The sequence below is a fragment of the Cygnus atratus genome, chromosome 8, assembly GCF_013377495.2.
Source record: "Cygnus atratus isolate AKBS03 ecotype Queensland, Australia chromosome 8, CAtr_DNAZoo_HiC_assembly, whole genome shotgun sequence".
Lineage (NCBI taxonomy): Eukaryota > Metazoa > Chordata > Aves > Anseriformes > Anatidae > Cygnus > Cygnus atratus.
The window spans coordinates 26668636-26692659 of NC_066369.1; the positions used below are offsets into that span (position 1 = coordinate 26668636).

The window sequence follows — 24024 nt, forward strand, 5'->3', positions numbered from 1 at the left end:
TAAGAATCCAGCCCTGGCACGGGAGCCTTCTGCGGAGTCCCAAAATATAATAATACATCTGCAGTATTTTACTTGCCAAGGTTTGAGCCATTAGGATACGTATTACTGAGGTTTTACACACAGTCATCAAATCTGTACCTCGAGATATTAGTGTATGCGTTAATACACTGCACAACCAAGGAGCCAGGGCTTTACTACCAACTCCACAACTTGCTGCCTGCATGCTTTTGTCTGGGATTTACAGCTGAATAATTTTTTCAACTCAATTTTAGGACAGACGTGTTGCTGCTAACAACCTTTACCAGCAACTGTTCCTTCTTGTGGTACAAAAACTGACCTTGTGGATGCCTTCTGAAGAGATGGGAATCCTGCATCCGAGTATGTGCGAGCAGAAAGTGCCGGGGTTGTTGAAAGCACTTAGAGAGACTGGTAAGCAGTTCACGACACATGACATGACCTAGTTCTTTAGTTATGGATGAATTTACAGTGCTAGACAGTGTGATATTAGGGTACTCGTACGAAATAAGGCACAGTATCCAATTCCAGCGGTTTCCAGCACAAACAATTTTCTGAGAGTATAGCAGCACATTAGAAATGTATATGACAAATTGCTTAGTTAAAATTATTTTCAAACAGTTTGCTGTGTCCCAAATGATTTCAGTAGCATTACACAGGCTTGTCAAGCTTTTGGGATAAATAAAACTCAGTTAAATCTTGTGTATAGCCTCCCATAGGGGGAAACCGGATTGTCTATTAACTACTAGAGCTAATTGCTAGAACCATCGTGGGTCGGACTGCTGGCACCACCTGCTGGGCGTGCTATCAAAATTCCGCTTGTAACTTCTGTTCACATTATTCCTGTAGTATTTCCTTAAAACTTGTCAGGCTTTTCAGTGTTTGGGTTGGGGTTATTACACATGGTCCACACGAAGCTTATATCTCGTCTCCAAAGTGCATCAAGCAAAAGCACTGACACGTCTGTGAGAATGCAAGTAAGAAAATACACGTTTTTAGTCCATGCTGACTGCTACCTGTCAGGTCCTCTTATGTTCTGGAGATGCTCTTGGAAGATGAACTGCTTTTGTACTGTTTCTCTGAAAATCAGGCTTTGAAAAAATACAGCTTGCACAAGCTCAGTAGAAACTCTTGAGTTCAACTGGTTTAAATCCCTGAAGAGTCTGTTCTCGCAGGGATTTTGTATTTGCAGTTTATAATGCAGAGGTTGGGTCAGCTGTATGGCCTCCACAACGTAGGAGCAAAGTGGCACTGTGAGGCTGCTGCGGCTCCTCAGTACAGTGGGGCAGACCAAGAAATTACGCTGAGCGGGGAATCTGTTCTGTGACTTCAAAGTTTTTCACTGAGCCAGAGAGGAAAAGAAAAACAGTTCCTATCATAAATTCAGATGGAATGACAAAAAGAAGGTAAAGACATACAGTGATACTCAGGTTGAAGTGATTGAGTGAATTTGTCAAAATCCCAGTCTAAAGAATTGTGCCTAAAACTGACCTTTGCTGCGTAGTCCTTTTAACGGATAAAATTGTTTGTTTGCAAAATATTTTGTCATCTTTTAATGACAAATGTAAATTATATTAGTAATTTCTCCTTGATGTTGATGTGTGCGCTGTTTTGCTTAAAAGATTGAACAGTAAACTTTTTGTAATTTCACTTTAACTGGACAGAGCAATTGTATCACTGTGTATTCTGAAACAAAAAATAACTGTGTTCTCTTCACCAAGTGTAAATACAGTAATATTTGTTGGGAAAGAGGTCTTCATCGCTGTTACTGTATCTGAAAGCCGACATTATTTTGTATAAAAGCTGATAGCAAAGCTCCTCTCCAACTTCGAAGCAGAAAGCAAACCTGTTGTACAGGAGCAGCTTGCTATTCATATTACCCAAAGACACAATTTGGGGCAGGAAACATTGAATTGCAAGAGGCCGATCTTTGTGCAAAAGCATGGAGGTGAGGCTGAGCTCAGGCCTTGCTTTGTTCTCCCAAAACGAGCCCAGGAGAGGGTCAGGCAGGCCGGGCCAGCGCTTTTTGGCGAGTAACAGCCCCCGGCGCTGGCCCTGCCGTTCGCGGAGCAGGGCTGGGCGTCCTCTGCCCACCGCGGCTGCTTTAAGGGAGGCGGGCCCGGCGCTGCATTCACTTCCAGGTCGGGGGGGGGGGGAGCAAGCACCGGGAGGGGGGTGGAAAGGGAAGGAAAAAAAAAAAAAAAAAGAGGCAGCAGCAAGCTGCGGTACCCGGCTGGCTGGGCGCTCGCCTCCGGCACCCCAGCGCCGCGATGGTGAGTGAGGGGCGCTTGAGGGGAGGGGAATGGGGCCGCCGTCCATCGGCGGGGCAGGTGGGTTGCCCCGGGGTGCTGGCTGCTGGCGGAGGGGCGCTGAGGTGCCGGGGCGGCGGGCGAGGGGCCGGTATGGCCGCCCGGCTTCCTCAGGCGGCCGCGGCCGTTGGCCGGAGCGGGCGCGAGGCCCCGGGCGCGAGCGCCTGAAGCCCCCGTCCCGCCCCGCCGCTGAGGGGCGCCGCCGGCAGCAGCCGTGACAGGGGGACCCGCGGCCGGCCGCAGAGCTCGGGCACGGCCCGGCCCGGCCCGGCTCGGCCCGGTACGGCTCTGCTGCAGCTGGCGGAGGGAGAAGGCAGCCCCGCTGTTACAGACAGGCCGTGCGTGGTGCTGCTCCCTGCTTGGGAGATGAGTGTGCATATTTGCTTTTGAAACACCACCAGGAACCTCCTGGGCTGTCTAATAGACTGTAGTTAATAAAAGCATAACTTAGTCCCCTAAGCAAGCTTTTGATTTTTTATTTTAAAAGTAGGTACCCCCTGTGCCTGTTGTTGTATTCAGAGGACTGCAAGTTTGGTTTTTTGGGAGCTGGGTGCCAACATTTAAACCTGTGGCAAAACTCTGATTCATGGCGACTCTATGCACCTTTGTTGTCGTGCCGGCATTGTGCATCACCTTCATACCTTTGTTCCTTCCTATGCCACGTTTCCAGGCAGCGTTCATATCTTCTCTCACCTTTTGATCTGTGAGGCTAATAAGCTGGTTTTGCCTCCTCCTCCCAACATGCTTTTTCCCCCCCAGCGTATTCTGGTGCTGTTAGGTTCAAACTGAGGTGGTGTAGATATCTCTTAACATAAATGGCCCCACGAGATCTGCTAGTGCCTTGAAAATGGCATAACAGTTCCGTATTTTTGCTTGATGCTTCTCCTCATACCTTCTTTGGCTGCCTCGTGTTTCCTTGTGGTTAAGCGAACCCTTGAGGTTCTCTCCAGTCATTTCTAATTGATGAACTCATATCGGAAGTTCATTATATTAGTTTTCGAGTACATGGTCTTATTATGTAGCTTTAATGTGGCACTATTTAATTTTAGATGCCTTGTGGCCTCTGCCAACTTTGTATCGCTAGCAACTTTAATCAGTATGATCCCACTTGTGCCAGAATAATTAATGAAAATAATAAATTTAAGTTTTGTGCATAATCATTCGGTGAGTCTGGTTAATAAATTGCCTAATTTTGTTTCATTCTGTTAATTTAAGTAGGATAATCCTTGAGCATTTTTCGTAGCATAAATCACTGAACCATCTGTTTATTTTTCACTGCCCTTATTAGAGCTCAGGAGAATTCTGAGGAATGCTATTGAGCTGCTAGTATTTCTTGGTCGTTTTAAGCATGTTCATTTTAAGAAGGTAAATCTTTAGGGCTAAAAACCAAGGCTCTGCTACCATTTATTGTCCTGCTAACTTCTTGAGAGAAATAATTGCCACTATTTGAAAAGTCCCTTATCCTGTACCCCCAGCTCCTTCCTTGAGCTTTCAGGGAAGAAAAGCAGATGGGCCTGGCAGAGCATACAGTGACCTCTTGCACTTGAGTCTTGTCATACTGAGTCAGTAATTGGGTGCAAAAATTGGAGACTTAGAAATAGTTCTCCTGGAGCTGAAATTGTTGTCTGTCTTCCAAGGCTTTATACGGGTTTACTGAGGGGAAACTGATCAAAAGCTACCTGGGGGGTTGGGGGCAAGATTTGATTTTTAATGACTGAGACACAAAGCTAGAAAGGACTGGATCTTTCAGGCTGGAGTTGGTAGGATCATCACAATGCCTGTAGTGAAAAAGGCCCACACAGCAGTGGGATTTAGTTTTCCTGCAAAGTTAGATTGCAATTACTGATGGGAAACATCAGTTAAATCTGTCTCTTTTTTTGTTATTGTTGTATCAGCAGGTGGTTGCATGGTGATGCTCTTCCGAAAGAACAGGATTTTGTTTGGGTACTCATACTCAATTAATCTAGGCATAAAGTTGGGCTTAAGATTCTCTAATTTATTCTAGGTACTTTAATATGTCCCTTTAAGCTCTTCTTTTTCCTTCTTAACTGCATTTTGAAATATTGAGGTAGATATAGTCTGGCAATAGTTAATGTCAACGCAAAGAGTTTTTACAAGAAAGTGTGAAGAATTGTGTTATTTGTGAGAACCTTTCCAACTGTACTAGTGATATACACTATAAGCTGAACTAGGTAATGCCATATTAAGGGTGGGATTGCATTTCAGTCTGCTAGTGTATTGGATTACTGCTAGATGCCAATGACCATGTGCTTTACTCTCCTTCCCGCCGCCTCTTTGTTTGTTTGTTTGCCTTGGTTTTATTAAGCACTTACAAAGTTATCTTTTTTTTTTTGGGAGATTTTAAAAGAAATTTTAAAGAAAAAAGCATTAAAAATCCCATCCCCAATTATTCCATTACAGGTACTATTCCATAAGCTAGTTGACTTTAGATGTGTCACATTAGCTAAAACATATATTAGTAAAAGGAGTGAAGGCACCCAGCCTTGTGTCATGTAACACATAATCCTGTCTTTTGGAGACTTTTGTCTGGTCACTCGAGTTAGTCTGATGGAATGAAAGAAACCGTTATGTATGTGGGAACATCAGATGGTTAAGATGGCCATGAAAATGTCAAATTTAGACAGTAAAAGTTCTACTGAAATGGTTCTGAATGATTCTTACGAAATACAGTAATCTTGAGCTGTGGTTGACACATATTTACAGCATTCAATTGAAGTATTTGAAATTGAAGTAACCAGAAAGTGAAATGAACTGAAAAACAACTGCCAGGTTTGTTTTCAAGCTGACATTCAAAAGCATAACTAAAGAAGGGAAACACTGAAATCGTACCCCTGTAGGTGTTCAAATACAACTGCAGGCTTTTATTATGAGCTCCTTAACTGGGCAATATTCTCTCAAAGTAAGAAGTTAAGAAAAGGAGTGCAGTGCCACTTGCTCACGGAAAGGTTTGCAGGTTGCATTCAAGCTATTCTACTTCAGTAGCAGACAACCCTGACTGTCCAGGTTACCTCCAGAGCCTTTGCTAGGTGTGTTTGGTCAGTCTTTTGCAGCAAGTTGAAGCAGCGTTACAAACGTCTCCTGCAGCTGGTATAAGTGAGGTCGATAGAAGTGGTACTCTGCTGTTCCAAGTGTGACTGATCCCTGCTTGTGGATTTTGGCCCTTTATAGCTAGAGGGGAGTCCTGCATGGACTTCTAAAGTGATTATTTTATTACAAAAAAATAAACAATATCTCCAGGTTAGATTGGCTAGCTAGAGGTATAGGCTGAAAAAATAGCTTTCTGAGTCATATACTAGCAGCCTATCTGCATGGCTAAAAATTCTCATCGGAGTTTGCTCACTGATATATGGAAGTGTTTTAGCTTTTCTGGCAGAAATTATGCAACAGTGCCAGAAGGAATGAACAAAGCCTGTATTCTGGTTTTTGTCATGTTTAAGCATCAAATTAGAAGCACAAGAGCTAATGAGAGACGAGGCTGTCTTTGCTTAAGTGAGAATAATTTTCATATGCTTTTGAATAAGGATTCTGATTTTTGTTTGAATCGGCAGCTGTCTTATAAGTCCTGGCCATGTGTATTAATTTCAGCTTAGAAAAAATACTTTCTCTATTCCTTAAAAAAAAAATATGATTTTAAAATAACCATTTTTTTTTCCCTCTAGAAGCATTTCAGGCATTATTGCACATTGTAAAGAAACAAAAGATGTTAACAGCTCCAAATTCTGTCCCTCCTCTTCATATCAGTTTATGGTGGGAGGCAGCCAAAATTGCTGCTTTCTGGTAAAGAGAGCAAGTCACATCACAAAATAACTCCTGTTTCTTCAACAATAATATTTAATAATCAAGTTGAGCAGAATTTAAGCACTTAGTGAAATCAAGTCAAAGGGGTGGAAGTTGCATGTCAAAAGCTGCAGAAAGAGTTTGTATTTGAATAATTTGGAGTTTTTAGTTCCCAAACCTGTACTTAAGTCTTCAGGAGCTATTAAACTGCAGTCTCTCTTTGTTGGCAGTTCACGATTCATTAAAGATAAGCTCCATTCCAGCCCTACCCTAAATAGGTGCACCTTATTTTAGAAGATGTATTTCTGTCATTTTCTTTATATTTCTTCTACATAACATTTTGTCTATTTCTCTACTTTTGCTATGAGAATATTAGGCAAATGAAGCAACAGAAGAGAAGTTAAATGAACTAGCAAAGAAAGGTGAAATTATCCAGAACTTTCAGTATAAAAGGCAAGCTACAATTCTTCCTACAGATGAAATGTGGCAAGAGTTGATGCTGTTATTTTCAAAATTATCCGGGGGAGTATGTACCAGTCACTCAGCCTTCTTTCGTGTAGCACTGCGGATGATTCACAGGGCTGCGAGTCATTCTTTATGTTGATTAATCTGGGAGACTGAAAACAGTAAGCTGCTATTAGGCGCTGAATAAAAAATAATAATAATAATAATAAAAAAACAAACAAACAAACCAACCGACCAAAAAAAAAGTTGAGATATTCATGTGTCAATATGCAATCTCTCTCTGAAGGAAAATGTGAAGTTTATATTCTGCCTTGTCCCCATTGTACCCAATGTTCTCTATAGATAATTTCCAGGTCCTTATCATAAAAGGGGGGGAAACTGGTATCTTTTATCAGAAAGAATACTGCAATAGTTGTTACTTCGTTGCAGCACAAAATTTGGATCTTTGAGTTTTCTTTTTTTTTGATCCGAAGCTTTAGCTGCACTTTTCAGTATCAGAAATTGCTCCTAACCATACATGAGATTAATCTACATTTCTAATGTAAGTTTGTGGTAGACTTCTAGTGTGGGTAGATTTAAATGGAAGATTAAAAGCAATTATATTAAGAAGTAACGTTTGATTAAAACAATAGTTCTTTCAGTCTGTCTTCATCGATTAATTACCAGCAAATGTCATAAACTCGAATTCTGTCATCAGAAATTGGGAAAATACTTTTATTGCCCAGTGAACGCAGGCAGGATTTACGTACAGCAGACAGACTGGCTGTGGCTCTCGGGGTGACCGTGGGAGGAGGCTGTCCCCCAGTTTGGCAGGTCTTGTGTTGTGTGACCCAACTTACTGCGGTTCTAAGGAGAGCATCTCGTGTATAATATTTGCCCGTTCAAATGTGCGTCAGACTAACAAAAAATAACGATTTGCCTAAAAATAATGTTGTAGAGGAATGTTGGAGACATAGACAGCAAAATGATTTGACTAAATCGCCTTTGTTTCATTGTGTTTTGCATACGACAGGAGGAAGCTTCTCCCTATTCTTTGCTTGACATCTGTTTGAATTTCCTTACTGCTAACCTAGAGAAGTTCTGTACGGAAAGGCAAGATGGAACGCTGTGCCTGCAGGAGCCAGGAATGTTTCCTCAAGAAGTGGCTGATCGATTGCTGCAGACGATGGCATTTCATGGTAAAACAATTATTTGTGGGTCATCAGTGGAAAATATTTTACTGGAATGTGGCACTGCAGCTAGGGTGTGTTTTCTAGTAGAGTCTGATGTTGGAGCTATTTAAAATGTGTTCCTTAATCTCTGAATAGAGAATTTCTGTTATTTTAGTTTTGCCACAGGTTCAGCTGGATGTTGCTGGATAGATAGTTCTGAATCAAAAGACCTTTGTCCCATGTTTATGATTTTAATTAAATGTTCTTTTAAGTGAGCATTCTTTAACAGACCTTTCAATCACTTTTTTAAAGATTTAATTCTACTTCTAGCAGTGCTCACATATTTCAGTATCTCCTGCAGACCAATTAATTGAATTATGTTTTCTTTACTATGTGTCCATCCAATTAAACTATGAAATAATCTTCTGATTCTTCATTAAAATAGTTTTTCATCACTTTTAGCACTTTTGTTGCAGTGGAATTCTTTGCTAAAAGGCAGTCAGCTTCAAGACTAGCATAAAAGGTATGAAAAGCACCTTGTGGTGTTCTTATGTGTTAGTACAGGCCTAGTATATTCTGTCAGGCTTTTGATGAGAGACCTGCCATCTTCTTTGCTTGCTTTTAAGCATGATAAAGGAAAATGTTAAGCATGTGTCATTAAAAGCTTCTTGGCATGAGGACAGTGAATGTATAGAATACCATAGAGAAGAGGCAGGAGACCCATTTCTGCAGACTTTAGAGATGAGACGTGACACTAGAAAAATTACTTTAAGCACACCAAGAGCCCTATCCTGTAGGTGCAGATGTGGCTGGCTGCCTTTGTGCAGATACTGGTGTTTTAGTTCCCTCCAGCTGTTGCCAGCTGAGTGTAACAGAAGAGATTGTCCTAAAAAAAACCAAAAAACAACAAAACAGAACATGCAACTCCCCAAACCTCTCCATCTTCAGCATGCATTACTTTCTGATAAGTAGTTATTTAGAGTAGTCCCAAGAAATCAGATTCAAGGAACAGAAATATTACCAGTGCTAGCAGTGACGAGGGCAGTTCCAGACACAGAAACGTCACAAACACTGTGTCAGAGTGCAGGAAGTCAAAAAAAAAAAAAAAAAAGTGGATGCTAGATAAATGGGGTGTGGCAAAGGTAGGTCAGTGGGAGAGCCTGACTTGATCCATAATTAAAAAGATTAGCAAAAATTACTAAGTAATTTAGTTATATTTGAACCGAATTGTATTTATTTATTGCACTTTATTTTTTTTCCTGAGTACGAATTGTCTCATATTATATGTTTGCTTTCTCTACAAAAGATATATGCTACCTGGTCTGAAATGTTCTTTAGAAAGGTCTGCAAATCTTAATATTAATTTAACTTAATCACAGAGGCAATTACTAGCTCATGACTTAAATCTAGACAGACTGTAGTGGCAATGATGCTTTTATTCAAATATATTGTGTTTTCAATGTCTTTACTATCTTCATTGTGCCTGAAGATGCAAACCGGGGACATTGGCATTTATAACCCTCTGGAGCAAAATTAGAAGGACGTGTACTTCCTACTTCTTCTGTGTGTATGCTTGTGTACCTATACCCTTCTCTTAGGGCTTTTTATAAATTAGTAATCACTCTATTGATGAGACACAAATAAGATATCTTGGTGTTTCTGATGTATTTCAGATAATCCTGTGCATGGAACTAAATTTTTCAGTTAGTGTTTTGTCAGTATGCTGCAGGAAAAGACTACTTACACAGTCATCTTGTTACAGAGCAGAAGATGATAATCTCAAATGAGGCTATTGTATTTCCTTTTTTCATTGCTGTCTTTCTCTCCTTCCCACTCTTGTCCTCCTGTTTCTCCTCTTTGAAACACTTTTTAGGTTTCTTTCTCACATTTAGCTTGTTTCTGAGCAACACTCCTACCTTCTTCATGGAGGACATATAAAATAACTTAATCAGCTTAGTATAGTGTATTGATCCTACCTATAAATTCAGTCAAATGCTACAGTATTCAGCTGAGTTAAAGCAAGATGGAAGTGGATCATTAATTGCTGGCACTATGTTGAGGTTAACAGAACTGTGACCAGGGAAGAAAAACTTCAAGAAAATTTGAAATTTAGTTTTTAGCATGTTTCTAACCAGTTCCAGTGAGAAAATTCAGAAAATGCAGGCTGTAGTCTGAATGTTTTCAAATTATAGCTACATTTTATTTTGTTGTATGTTCTGTCTTCTGACGTGCATTGTGTATCTTGTACGTCTTAATATAGCTGCCCTATTCTTTAACCTGAGCACCTTCTGACGTGCATTGTGTATCCAGTATGTCTTAATTTAGCTGTCCTATTCTTTAACCTGAGATTATCCAAACATGAAATCATAATCACAAAAGCAGAAGCTCAAATAAAAAATTTTGAGATCATCAGCATAATGATCCAAGATGTACTATTTTGCAATTAATCTCTGTTAACACTTATTTGTTTCCCTTTGGGTTCTTAAAAGTGGTGTACAACACTAGAAGCAAACACTAATGCTGTTTTCCAACAGGGCTTCTGAATGATGGAACTGTGGGCATCTTCCGAGGCAACCAGATGCGTTTGAAACGAGCTTGTATCCGCAAAGCCAAAATCTCTGCTGTGGCTTTCCGGAAAGCGTTCTGCCATCACAAGCTAGTAGAACTTGATGCTACTGGAGTGAATGCAGATATAACAATCACGGACATTATAAGCGGACTCGGCAGCAATAAATGGATCCAACAAAACCTTCAATGCCTTGTGCTGAACTCACTAACTCTTTCTTTGGAAGACCCATACGAGAGGTGCTTCAGTCAACTGTCTGGGCTTCGTGCATTAAGTATTACCAATGTTCTGTTCTACAATGAGGACTTGGCAGATGTTGCATCACTCCCTAGGTTAGAAAGTCTGGATATATCCAACACCTCTGTTACTGACATAACAGCACTCCTCACCTGCAAAGACCGACTGAAATCTTTGACCATGCACCACCTGAAATGCTTGAAAATGACCACAACGCAGATTCTGGATGTTATAAGAGAACTAAAATATCTGAATCACCTTGATATTTCAGATGACAAACAGTTCACATCAGACATAGCACTTCGTTTGCTGGAACAGAAAGATATCTTGCCTAACCTCGTGTCTCTGGACATTTCTGGAAGGAAGCATGTTACAGATAAGGCAGTAGAAGCATTTATCCAGCAACGGCCAACAATGCAGTTTGTAGGACTGCTAGCTACTGATGCCGGCTACTCAGAATTCCTAACAGGAGAAGGAAATCTAAAGGTTAAGTGGGAGAATTAATTTTGCTGAAAAATTAGAATGTTCAGGAAAAATAGAACTAATCATTTGTAATAAATATATGTAGGTGTTTCAGAAGGAGGCTGAAAGTTAGTATGTTAACTGTGAGTTGTAATTAGTGACTTCATGTCAAATTCCTACTTAATTCTGGAACAGAAACTGCTAGATTTAAATAATACTATTGTAAAAAAAAAAACACACCTATTTTCTGTGCCATTTTAGTGAGCATCAAGTCCTGATTTAACCTACCAGATCTAAGACAGCTGAACTAGGTCTAGTCAAGTCTTTTACTGGAATAATATTCTTGGGTTTCTAGCCCAGTGTCTAGCATAAGGCAGCAATATGTAAGAGGGAGAGTTACAATTTGCATAAACTTTGAGCAGTTCATGATTAACACAGCAGATACAATAAAACTTAATAACTGAGCTGCTGTTGTGTTCCATCACCTCTTCTATTTCCTGATTACAATATTTCTGCCTACCTTGGAAGGTCTTTTGAAGGTCTTGAAAGGTCTTCTGGAGGTCGTGAAAGGGAACGGCAGAGGGAGTGAGGAAGAGTTTGCACAATGTGGCCATATGTCTCCTAAGCAAGTTGAGTTTTGCAATTCGGTTAAAAAAAGTTAGAATGCCCTTGTTATATGCAAATGAGATAACACAGCAATGACAATTTTTTAATAATAATTTTTACCTGGAACTTTTGACAATTGTTAATGGCCAAGTCTCTTGAGTACCTGGTTGTCACAGCTGACAGCAGTGTGTATGAATGCTGAAAGATTTGTTGGAGAAAGTAAGTTCCCATTTGACATGATCAGTGTATGGCATCAAGAAATGAAACCTCAAATTTGGTATTAAATAATTCAATATAATCCTTAGAAATAGTCATTAGTGGTATAGAACACATGCTATGACTGTGCTGTGAAAAGGTACAGTCTTTTTTTCTTCTTTTTTACTTTGTGTTTGTGACCTGGAATTCATTAGTGACTGTATTGAACAATTCGTCTGTTTAGTCTCGATACTACTCAAGAACAATCAGGACACAACCCTTGTGGAGTCAGTCAAAGTAAAATATTGTTATCTTTACAGCAGTCCGATATCATTTGGCTATAGAAAGTTCTTGCGAGATTAAACACGAGACAGACATTGTAGTTGAAACCATGAAGCTGAGTGGAATTCATCACGTAGTGTATAACTGGCTGCAGAACATGTCAGTAAATATGATTGCTCTGCTCTAGTTGGTAGAGAGCATAAACCAAAGTCCGAGATGGTATCACTTCTCTCAAGGCTGTAATATCTTCCTGGTCTAGCAAGTTATGAAAAATTTGGTTCCATATGATACAAGATGCATGAAAAGTGACACTTTCATCTGTGAACGTTTGTTTTCCCTTATGTGACAAATTAGGTAGAACAAGTTCCGTGTGCTTCCCCGAGAATTAAAACGAAAAAACAGTGTTTGCAGCAATGATTCTAAAAGTAGTAGGACTGAGGAACAAACCTACAGTTACACAACATGCAGATACAAAGTAGGTTAAATACAGTAAAATGGAAGATGCAGTAGGTTGGGAGGTGGAAAAATTTGCAGCTAGTTGCTGATTTAGTATTCTAAACTTAAGCTTATATTAGTCAACAGTCAGTAGCTTCTAATGCACTATTCACCTAGATTAGTTTAGTGTTAACAGACTTTAAATCCATGTTAAAACTTTTCAAGAATGTTTTCTTTTGCAGTGCATATGAGTTAGTTCTTTAATACAGTGCTGGAAAGGTATTGATACAGATCTAGCTTATAGGAAACCTGATGTAGACAAAAAATGGAAATATTTTTTATTGGCAGAGCTAGAACCCTGAGCGAAAGATATCAGCCAAAATATATTTGTCAGTTTATTTGACAGACCATTCAGTTTCATATACTACTTTTAGGCATTTGCTGTTTCATACGCAGTTTTTGTTAGTCACAAAGTGCTACTTTTACTTAGTGGTTTCATATGGATGTGTTTATAGTGGTGTCTGAAAGCTAATTCTGTCTTATAAAGGGGATTCTTTACAAAGAATGTTTGAAGATCACATAGTTCTGAATTAATATGGGCCTATAATGTAATCATTTGCTTACTGAAGGCTTTGGCTGAAACATCAGCACTTTTGAAACTGCGGCTTTGCAATTTTGTGAACAAAATTCTTAAAGTAAATGATGATATCTTGAACTAAAGATTATTCCTCTGTTCGTAGGTGTCAGGAGAAGCAAATGAGACTCAGATTTCTGAAGCACTGAAGCGTTACAGTGAACGGGCCTTCTTTGTGAGAGAAGCACTCTTTCATTTATTCAGCTTGACACATGTGATGGAAAAAACAAAGCCTGAAATTTTAAAGGTAAAATAATACAGTCTTGATGAGAAGGTCTTGCATCATTTCCTGAACTGATTGTAAGGAGGCCATCCCCAAAACCCTGTTAAAAATTATTTTTAAACTTTTACGCTTCCATTGTGATTTTTAAGGCTAAAATTTTAATGATGGATAAAAATTAACAATGAGTTAATGATGGAGATGATGCCCTAGTAGTGTTTTATGTTACCTAAAATTGATCTGCACTAGTTTAGTGTCTAAATTTATTAGCATCATTAGTAGTTTTGAATGATTTGAAGTTTTCTTCAGGTGCTGAATTAGGTCTTTAGAACATATGTATCTTGGGTCAAATCAAAGGTTTGTCTGGTTTTATTCCCCATGTACAACCGTGCCTTCTGCTGGTACTTACAAAAGAACAATAATAGGGAAGGGATATTTCTCACCACTGCCGTCTTCCAGTTTGGTAGCATGAACAAATGAACAAATAATTGTTAAGAGTCATACATAGGGCTCTAACTAGTGGCAATTCCTGAAACTTCCTTAGAAACCCGTTCTAGGAATTGGCTTTATGTTGCTAGAATAACCTTGAATATTGTGTTAAGTTTTGGGCCCCTCACTACAAGAATGGTGTTGAGTTGCTCGAGTGTGTGCAGAAAAGAGCAACAAAGCTTGTGAATGGACTAGAAAGCAAAGACTTAGAAGAAGTAGCTGAGGGAATTGGGATTGTCTGGAGAAGAGGAGGCTGAGGGGAGACCTCATCATTTTCTATAATTACCTGAAGGGAGGATGCAGTGAGGAGGGTGTCAGTCTCTTTTTTTTCAGGTGGCAAGTGATAGAACATGAGGAAATGCTCTCAAGTTCCATCAGGGGAGGTTTAGGCTGGGTATGAGGAAGACTTTCTTCACAGAGAGGGTGGTTAAGCATTGGAATGGGCTGCCAAGAGAAGTGGTGGGAATACCCCCATCCCTGGAGGTATTTAAGAGAGGTGTGGACGTGGCACTAAGGGACGTGGTTTAGTGATGGGACTTGGTAGGTCAGGTTGATGGTTGGACTTGGTGATCTTGAAGGTCTTTTCCAACCTAGATGATTCTGCAATTCTATGATCTCCTCTGAGGGGCTGCTGCAGACAGTGCAAAAGGACTTGGAGAATAGAAGTTGTCAGCTTTCAGTCACTGAGCAGAAGGAAATGTTCTTTCTGAGAGTTAAAATCATACCAGATGAGTTTTTTCATTTAAGTAAAGAGGAGGCAGAAGTTAGTCATCGTCGTGGCCTGAAGCAACAGTGGATTGCTCTTGAGGTATGTGCACAAACGTGTATGTAAGTAATGTGGGTAAAACTCTTGCATTTCAGCTTGTGGTTATTGGAATGAGAAATCACCCCCTGAATTTGCCTGTGCAGTTAGCAGCAAGTGCGTGTGTCTTTAACCTAACCAAGCAAGACTTAGCAGCGGGCATGCCTGTGCGACTTCTGGCTGATGTCACTCACTTGCTCCTGAAGGCCATGGAACATTTCCCAAATCATCAACAGGTAAAAGATGAAATTTCTTTATTTTCTGTAGGTTTCCCTGTATTGTGGATCTTAAGAGAGATTTCTCCACATCTCATGACCTCAAGAGCAGCTGTAAACAAGTACTCATACAGATCCATTTGTGCAGGATTTAAGTAAATATTACTTCCTTTTGTGCTTTCTGCCCTATAGGACTGTACTTAGTACAGTATGTTACCATAATGTGGCTTCTCAAAAAGACTTTCATGAAATTAAACTTGCAAATGAAGTAGAAAATACTGTTGGGTGAGTTGGTCGCCATTAGAGGCGATTTTTCTGAGAAGAGTGAATGTTTCCTTGCATGTGGCAAAATGGAAACCAAGAGCTGATGTTGGATATCTGGCAAAACTATGATTTTTACCCTAACAAAACCATTACCAGGCAGGATTAAGCAGAAATGCACAGTGGTTATACTGTCCTATCTTAAAAACAAACATCTCTTCAGGCAAACTTTGGATATGTGGATACAAATTATTTCCTTAAGATTATTTAAAGGTTTTTGCTTGATAAAGAATGGATGATGTGTTGAAGGATCACACTTCCTTCAAAGAGTCAATGTGGAAATCCTTTGTCTCTAGTTACTAAGCAAGGTTTTGAGTGATCTGCAGTGTGGCTGGAGTTGTCTGAGAGTTTTATCGTTGATCCAGCTACCGTTAACAATAACATAGCATGCCATGTTACTAGCGCTAGGAAAAGTCTCATCTGTTTGGGCAGTGTTGAGTGACATAGTGATACTTGCCCAAAATCACAGTATTGAAAACGTCAATTTTTAAGGTTAAATCATAGGAGGTAAATGAGCCTTCATTTGGTATCTTGCATAGGGTTTCCTTAGATATCAAGAGTTATAGCTACAGTTATATATATGTCCTACCAAATGTTCTGGTCAGTGTCTAAAAGTATCGTGGTGTTTTTTTTTTTGTGTGTGTGTGTGTAGTATTTTATTTATTTATTCCTACTTCCACATTCAACTTTAATGGGGCTTGAATATTCAGCTGGCCCTCCTTCTCTATTTGAGATACAGGTTTGAAGAAAAATGTAGTGTTTTCAGAACTGCTTAATTCATTTTGCATGTGCATAAACTTAAATATAAGAGGAAAGAGATTTATTTAGGTGCAAAGTTGTCATACAGTCTGCTGTCTGTATTGGTATATTTGCCTGCCTTTTAATTTGTTACTGACCTAACTTGAAGGAGACATCTTTAGCAAGCCTGTACATGAGATATTAATCAAGAGTAAAAAGTCGGTTGTAAAGCTTTAAATCAAACTTCTTCCTTATTATTTGACGAAGGATTAGAATCAAAGTCCAAACAGAATTTTATGGTATCTTCTCAGTGAGGAGGGTGTTCGTCCCATGGTGAAGGAATAATTTTACCCTAAAGTTCTTTTTTTCTGTTCTTAAACTGACTCTTTTTTTAGTTATGATCATTTTGCTTGTGGGAATATGTTTAATGATTCATAGCAGGAAGGTATTCTGAAATGTGTGTCTCTGTAATCATTCTTTTTAATTTCTTATAGCTGCAGAAGAATTGTCTTCTTTCACTGTGCAGTGACAGAATCCTTCAGGATGTTCCATTTAACAGGCAAGTTTTATGTCAGTTGAAATGAGCTGTAGCATTGCAGAATATTTTTCTCTGTTGTTTTTTTAATACTTAGGTATGTTTATGATTTCTTGGTCTTTGGAAAGTCATGGATGCTCTAGAGACTTGATGACCACAGGATTTGCTTCTGGTCTCAGTTTGCCCAGTTTAAATCATTCTAATGTGTTAATTCATGTGGCCTGTGGTATTTTGGGCCTGTAATACATAATAGTTTTGACTGTAGGTCTGTAATAAAAACCTCTGGTATGCAGGTGTTTTTTACTTCACCTGCATAGGTCTACCACTAATCGTGTAACAGAAGTCAGAATTTCTCTGGGGGACTATGGGATTGTTTTTTGCAGATACTTTTCTACTTGGATGTTTTGCTCAAAGGCTTTAAAGTATGTTGGTCTGCTGTTTCAGAATATTGTGTCAAATTTTTCTTCCTTCTTTGGAAGCAATTCCTGTGCACTTTGATGTATAATTAGAAGTAAGATATCCTAAGCAAACAGCTTGAAGCTGACTGAGGTTCATGCAATACATGTAATTTCCTGATGTATTTCTACCTTTTTGATACAAGGCACACTTCTGGTTTCTTTGGTCTTGCATGCATTTCTATCTGAAGTGTCTTCTGTGTATTACTTTCTTTTGTTAAGACTTACAAGACTTGGGAAAACAAAACTTATGTTTAACTTTCAGATTTGAAGCAGCCAAACTTGTTATGCAGTGGCTGTGTAATCATGAAGATCAAAACATGCAAAGGATGGCTGTAGCCATAATTTCCATTCTTGCTGCAAAGGTACAAAATTTAAACTTTGAAATGATCAGATAGTATTTCTAAAGTATATTTAAAAAAAGTGTTGATGATGGTTTTATTTATTTATAGCTTTCGACAGAGCAAACAGCCCAACTTGGTGCAGAGCTTTTCATTGTTAGGGTAAGTCAAATACTTTCTTGACAGTAAAAAATACCATCCTCTTGAGCTATGCATGCTGACAGTATTCCTAAAGATATAAAACAAAAATAAGTAGATAGAATTCTAAGAACACATTAACCTGTATTCATCTGCAAGTTCTTTGGAACAGAAAAGGCTAGAGAATTTGCTAGAGATGATATCAGGCACAATGCTTATGAGACATAATAGCATAGATAAAAAGAAGCCAAACTGGGAAAACTTGATACAGTTAATATGAAGTAAAATAGCAATAAATTCTTGGCTTCAAATTCATTCTATAAGCCTAAAGATCCTTGAAAAGAATATTTGAAATAAATTGTTAGTGCTGTCAGTGTCCATCAGTAATCATACATACATATCACACACATGTAATTATGGTGAAAACAGAGGAATTACTCAAGCAGGCAATCATATTCAAAAGGGAGGAAAAAAGGTTTAATAGCAATTTTATTTTGTATAGTTTGTGTCTTTATAGTTTAGGTCTTTATTCTGCTTATAAATGCAGTTTGCATTACCCAAGTCTGCACAGAAACAAGCAGAGGAGCCAATATGTTTTTTGATTATACAATCATAACTAGGATTTCCTTTTGTTTGTTTGTTTGTTTTTTCCAGCAACTTTTACAAATAGTTAAGCAGAAAACAAATCAGAATCTTGTAGATACTACTCTCAAGTTCACACTGAGTGCACTTTGGAACCTCACTGATGAATCTCCAACAACGTGTCGGCACTTCATTGAAAATCAAGGACTAGAACTTTTCATGAGAGTCTTAGAGGTGAGTAGTACAGTTCTCCCTGCGGATTGTCAGCCAAGGTTTATAATTAAAATTGTTTCAGTAATAAGCATAAACAGTTACATATAGTTTCTTTCTTTTTTTCCACAGTCTTTTCCATCGGAATCATCCATCCAACAGAAAGTTCTTGGACTTCTGGTGAGATAAACAAAAAGTCGAAAATCTGTATTGTTAAAATTTGATCTTTTTTTTTTCCCCATGTTAATCTGAAAATTTGCCTGATGTTTTTACATTCATTTAATCTTGAGAGTGTTCATTATTCACAATTGACATTGTTTCAGACTGTTTTGTCAATTCTCCAAAAGCACTGATTGTATTGAAATTGATGATTACACTAAACAAAAAGCTTTTATGAAAGGGCAGTGAGTGAGGCTTCATGTATGTCTAAATGCAAAAGTTAATTGAAAATTAATGGAATTCAGAATTGTGCACCTGGTGAAGTTTACCGAAATTGACTGTGTTTGAGAAATGTTAAAAGTAGCCTTTAAGTTAGTGTAATCTGCATGTTAATGGCCCAAAATTACTTAGGAGAAAACTTCTGTATTCTAAGGCAAATTTCTGCATTAAACTGGAAAAGTTTTAAAAGCAGAAGTAGCATTTTGGTATCTGACTGTCACCTGAACATATGAACATCTCATCCTGGTGTTTATACGTTTTTACATACACTATGTAGTTCAAATTCGTATGTTCATGTCCCTGATAATATTTTCTTTTTTTTTCCTTCCCCTCTCTGCTTCCCTCCCCTCCAGAATAATATAGCAGAAGTTAAAGAACTCCATTCTGAATTAATGTGGAAAGACTTTATAGACCACATCAGTAAATTATTGCACAGCGTGGAGGTGGAAGTCAGCTATTTTGCAGCAGGGATTATTGCTCATTTAATATCTCGAGGAGAGCAAGCCTGGACATTAAGTCGCAGCCAGAGGACCTCTCTCCTCGAACAGCTGGTACTGAAACGCCGGTGCAGTTTATCGTGCTCTTCTATTTTTGTATGTTTGTATTTAACATTGACAGTTCTTTGTTCTGTATTTTGCAGCATTCTGCCATTTTGAACTGGCCGACTCCAGAGTGTGAGATGGTGGCTTACAGGTAACTATTGTCTTGATTTAGAGTTTGGAAAATACAGTAGAATTGAACTAAATTTAAAACTTGTTCCTGAAGCAAAGTGAGCTGCTAGCCAGACGTGGTTTTGTCCAGCAGAAAAACGCCTATCAGCTCAAAATACACAGCATGCTGGTTTTCCTTTTCTGACCAAAGAAGGGTAGGGACTCCTGTGAAAGATAAATGTAATGTTGTTCTGCCTGCCTTTCTATTAAAGATGTTCACATCCATGTCTAAAAGACTTAAACACAAAGATTAACCACTAAGATTATATTGACATGGACTGGTTAGCACTGTCTGCCCTAGATAAAGGGACTTGAGGCCAAAAAGTACAACTAGATAATTACTGTCCATTTAATCATTTTTGTCCATTTACGCTGTTTACTCCTATTTTTAATGTGTAAGAGGCATCCAAATGCAATGGTAAAAGCATACCATGTATCCAATATCTATATTTTTGCTGGTTATTGTCTTAAACATCAAAAGGTAGTCACTTTTTACATATAAAACTCCAGTTTATCAAACGTCTGTCCCAGTTACATTTGTCAATGAATGAGTAGACAACATGTGATCTGTGAAGAAGAAGTAATATCTGGTAGCAAAGTGAGATGCTGATTGAGATGCTGCTCTCTCTCTTTCTCTTTTTTTAAAATAGGTCTTTTAATCCATTTTTTCCACTACTTGGCTGTTTCATGACACCTGGTGTCCAGTTATGGGCAGTGTGGGCCATGCAGCACGTCTGCAGCAAAAATCGTATGTATTAAGATAAAATTACCCTTAAAATTGTTATTTCCTAGCATATTAATCATTAGCATGAAGTGGGAATAATAGGAATTCCTATGATTTTCATTCCTGATCCTTTGGAGAAACTACACTGAGGCTTTTACTAAATGGGGCAGGAAAAGAAAATTATAAAAGCTATATAAATCTATTTTATTTAATGGAATTTTACTGTTAAATGCACAGTATTGATTCCAGAATGTAGACATATTAAGATTAACTGCATTTGCAGCTTGCACAGGTATTTTTATTCAGAAATGTCAATATTAGTAATGGGCAACAAACTACTTCCAAATTAAACAAGAACAAGGATTACAGCAGGTATCTATCCCTTACCACGAGAACAGAAGTTTTAGGTAATCCCAGTCCCTAATCACCTTTTTGCAATAACTTGCTGTTACATGAAGGACTATTTCTTAATCTGCTTTTCCCATCTGCAAAATGAGAACACCAGCATCTTCTTTTTAAAATGCTTTGGTAGCAGTGCATAATGAAATGCACAAGCATTGGGGAAGGAAATAAGTCCCCTAGTCCCCTGAGCATACCTAAAGGGTAAGGCTGTACAAACCTTCCTGACTTTTTAATGACTTTTAAAAAAAATATAAATGTAGATGACACGAGTATGTATATTTTCATTAACTTCTACCACGTATAAAGCAGCTTTCCTCTGCAGTATTAAAAATATTTTCTGTGCCAGTGTTTTAATATTCCCAACAGCAGTATCTCTATGCTTGTTTATCCCTGTCCCATAAATCACTGTTTTTACAGTGAAAATGCATCTGTTCAGGACCAAGCAATAACATGGCATGATATATAACTGCACATAAAATATGTTTTTTCTGCTCTTTATAGAGCTCAGAACTGTAACGAGATGTTGTTCTTAGGGTAGTCTGTCCCGAGGCCCATAAGGACTTTTCCTATGCTGAAGTAGGACTGTTCTGACAAAGCTGTTTTAGTCGTCAGACTTTGAATAACAGTTTTTCATTAAGACAGCTTAATCATGTCTTAATGAAATTAAAGCAAGCTTTCTTCCCCTCTTTGGGCCTCAGCTCTGTTAGCTCGGTATAGTCTTATTTGTTCTATTTATTTTTAGTGTTTATTTTGTGCTGCCCTAACCTCTGAGCTTTCAACATGCCACAGAGGTTTGTACTGACAGTGAGTAACTGCACTGTAGAATGCAAAGGCTGTGAATAACTGGGTGACATACGCCTGATTTGAGATCAAAAAAGTATAGCGCTGATATATTTATATATGTACATTCTGAATATATATCCTAAAGTTTAGTTCTGATGGCAGTTGGTGCCAGAAGCTTCTGGAGAAAGTTGCAGAGAAACTAAATGTTTGTTAGCAAATGTAATAATGTACGCTGAGGGAAAAATTACTTGATTTTGAAATACGAAATTTATATGGGGAAAATTCTTAAGCTTGGCACCACGATGACAATTCATCCTGGATTGGAGATACATTTTATTTTGCTCTCCTCTTTTACGTGGGAATGAAAAGTGGTCTGGAATTAATGGCATTAATTTTTTTTTCTCTTTTTGCTGTTTCACACCTCAGTGAGCTAACTTACCTAAAATATTAGTAGCGCCGCAGCAAATGTGATCCCCAGTGAAAAGTTTATTATCAGCATTTAAACAGGTCAGGTGTTGCATCACTTAGGTGAATGGTGAAGTTAAGCACATCTGCTATCATGCCCTGTGGACTGCATTACAGTCATTGTGACCTTTTTGTGACAGCTTCTGAAGCTTGTGTGTTATGTTACAGCTGTGGCTCTTTTTATAGCTGACCTCTGCATGTGATAACACTGCAACTGATGTAGACTTCTCAAAAGCAATAACAAAAATGGAAATAAAAGTGTAATTTTATCTTGAAAAGGCTTTCATAGCAACTTATCCTAGTTAAACTATTTTCTATACTAGTCAATGTAAGTAGCATTTGGCAAAATGTTTTCAAAGGGCCTGTTTCTTATTCACTCCACAAGACTTCAGAAAGTGTCTTAAATGCTGCCTGCCTCATAGGAGATGAAAGTGGATTTGAATCAGTGTTTACAATATCTGCTACTTCTACCCTAGATAAATTTTTTTGGATTACCTTTTTTATCTTATTACAGCTACCAGGTACTGCAGCATGTTAATTGAAGAAGGTGGCTTACAGCACTTATACAACATCAAGGAAAACGTCCAGACTGATCCACATGTCCAGAGGATTGCTATTGCCATCCTAGATAGTTTGGAAAAACACATTATGCGTCATGGGAGACCACCTCCATGTAGAAAACAGCAACAAAATAAACCCAACTGAAAGCTGCAGGTATAAGAGTGTAAAGTATTGTCTCTGTAATAATCCTTTCTGATGTGTGTGTAGTTGGAGTAACTTGTAATATAGTGGTCACCATTAAAGTGATTTGCCAATAATTGTGGTACCCAGAACCATGTATGGTAACCTTTGGTGAATGTCAACTTTAATGGCAACCGCATATGCAACTTGTAAAGGGTCACTGCTTGAGCTGGTCATACCTGTGGGGTTACTGCTGGCTACAAAGAGATGGGACTCGAACAGATCAATAGATCAATATGCACATCTGGAGGAAAAAAAAATTAAAAAAAAAGACTCCTAGGAATATCTTGTTTTGTGACTTCTGGGACAGAAAGCTATTTCATCCCTATGATTGCTGTTTATAAAACTGGTTACCAGTTCGGTGTTTGAATAGAGCTGTGTGTGGTTGTGATATTCAACACTTCTACAGATTACAAAAGTACATGCATGCAAGTTACAAATGAGACTTGTAACTAAGGCGACCAAAACGTCCATCGTCTCATAATCCTTCTAAACACAAATGGGGACTTCAGCTTCCTTTTCCTTTTGCCTGCAAGCTGTGTTCTTTTGTTTTCCTTGCTGCTAGAATGATGCCTTTTTGCAGCTGAGCTCTCCTGAGTCCTCTGTGCTCTCAGTAAGGTTGAGATCAGCACTGCATCAGGGAAAGTGGAAACTCACTAAAATAAAGCAATAGAAACAGGTTTGATAGGAACCACAGTTCTAAAAGAATGAGCTAAGCTTGAGATTTTAAACTTGATAACATGGAGGGGATTTTGCTGTTGTTTGACTACTTTTGATTGTGTGTGGGATCTTTCTTTTCTTTTTGGAAGACTGGTAGGGAAAGAGAAGGCTCGTAAGAGCAAAGTACTGACCTGTCCTCATCGCGAGGGAGATCGCATGTTGAGATAGGAGGCCCAGGATATTTGGTCACCTTATTTATAAGAGACTAATGATTGCTCTGTTTTCTGTAAATATTGTCAGTATTGTGCAGTGAATAATATTTCCAAGTCATCACAGTGCAAAATAATGCCTAATGTTGTATGTAAACCCTGTGTCAATTGCATTGTTCTGTGAAGTGTGAAATTTTACATAAAGATGCTAATTGTAACAACTCACTTCTTTCTTGGTTACCTGTGGGTTTCAAATGATGTGTTGAATGAAACATATTGCACAGCATATGGATGCCTGATAAAATACAAGTGATGGAAGCAAACTGCATGTTGGTTCAAATTCACTTTTATTTCAAGCATTGTTTCTGTTTATCTGGTTACAGTTCATATTTCCATGAGAACTGACTGACATTCTTAGACTCTTCTGTAAATATATTGGTGATTCAGTTTAAAGAGAAAACTTACGTTTGGTAGCTTACTAGGAGGGATGGCTTCTTCAGGATGACCATATTTTACTATTTTTAACTCCTTCCCTTCCTCTCCCTCCCCAATTCTCATTCTTCAAATAAAATTATCACATCTAATCTTCAGTAATCTAGTTACTGTGTTTTTCAGCAGTTTCAAAATGGACTGATCCAGTACCTTTACCAGTGTCATGTTGTGTAACTGCTGTTTGTATGAAGGTATGATT

The 24024-nt window shown here is 38.5% G+C and overlaps 1 protein-coding gene across 2 annotated transcripts; it reads left to right on the forward strand.

The window, feature by feature from the left end:
- The first annotated feature begins 104 nt into the window (after positions 1-104).
- On the forward strand, positions 105-23928 carry LOC118243361 (protein zyg-11 homolog B). 2 transcript variants are annotated; one of them, XM_035537356.2, is made up of 14 exons: positions 105-429; positions 7600-7765; positions 10273-11027; positions 13262-13402; positions 14726-14902; positions 16435-16499; positions 17196-17295; positions 17383-17433; positions 18064-18225; positions 18334-18381; positions 18993-19190; positions 19280-19332; positions 20000-20097; positions 22238-23928. In XM_035537356.2, exons 2-14 carry the CDS (start codon positions 7714-7716, stop codon positions 22426-22428), a joined length of 2091 nt encoding a protein of 696 aa, XP_035393249.1. In that variant the 5' UTR covers positions 105-429; positions 7600-7713; the 3' UTR covers positions 22429-23928. The 2 variants fall into 2 exon arrangements, with proteins under 2 accessions (XP_035393249.1, XP_035393248.1); XM_035537355.1 differs by lacking the exon at positions 105-429 and adding an exon at positions 2155-2288.
- The last annotated feature ends 96 nt before the right edge of the window (positions 23929-24024 follow it).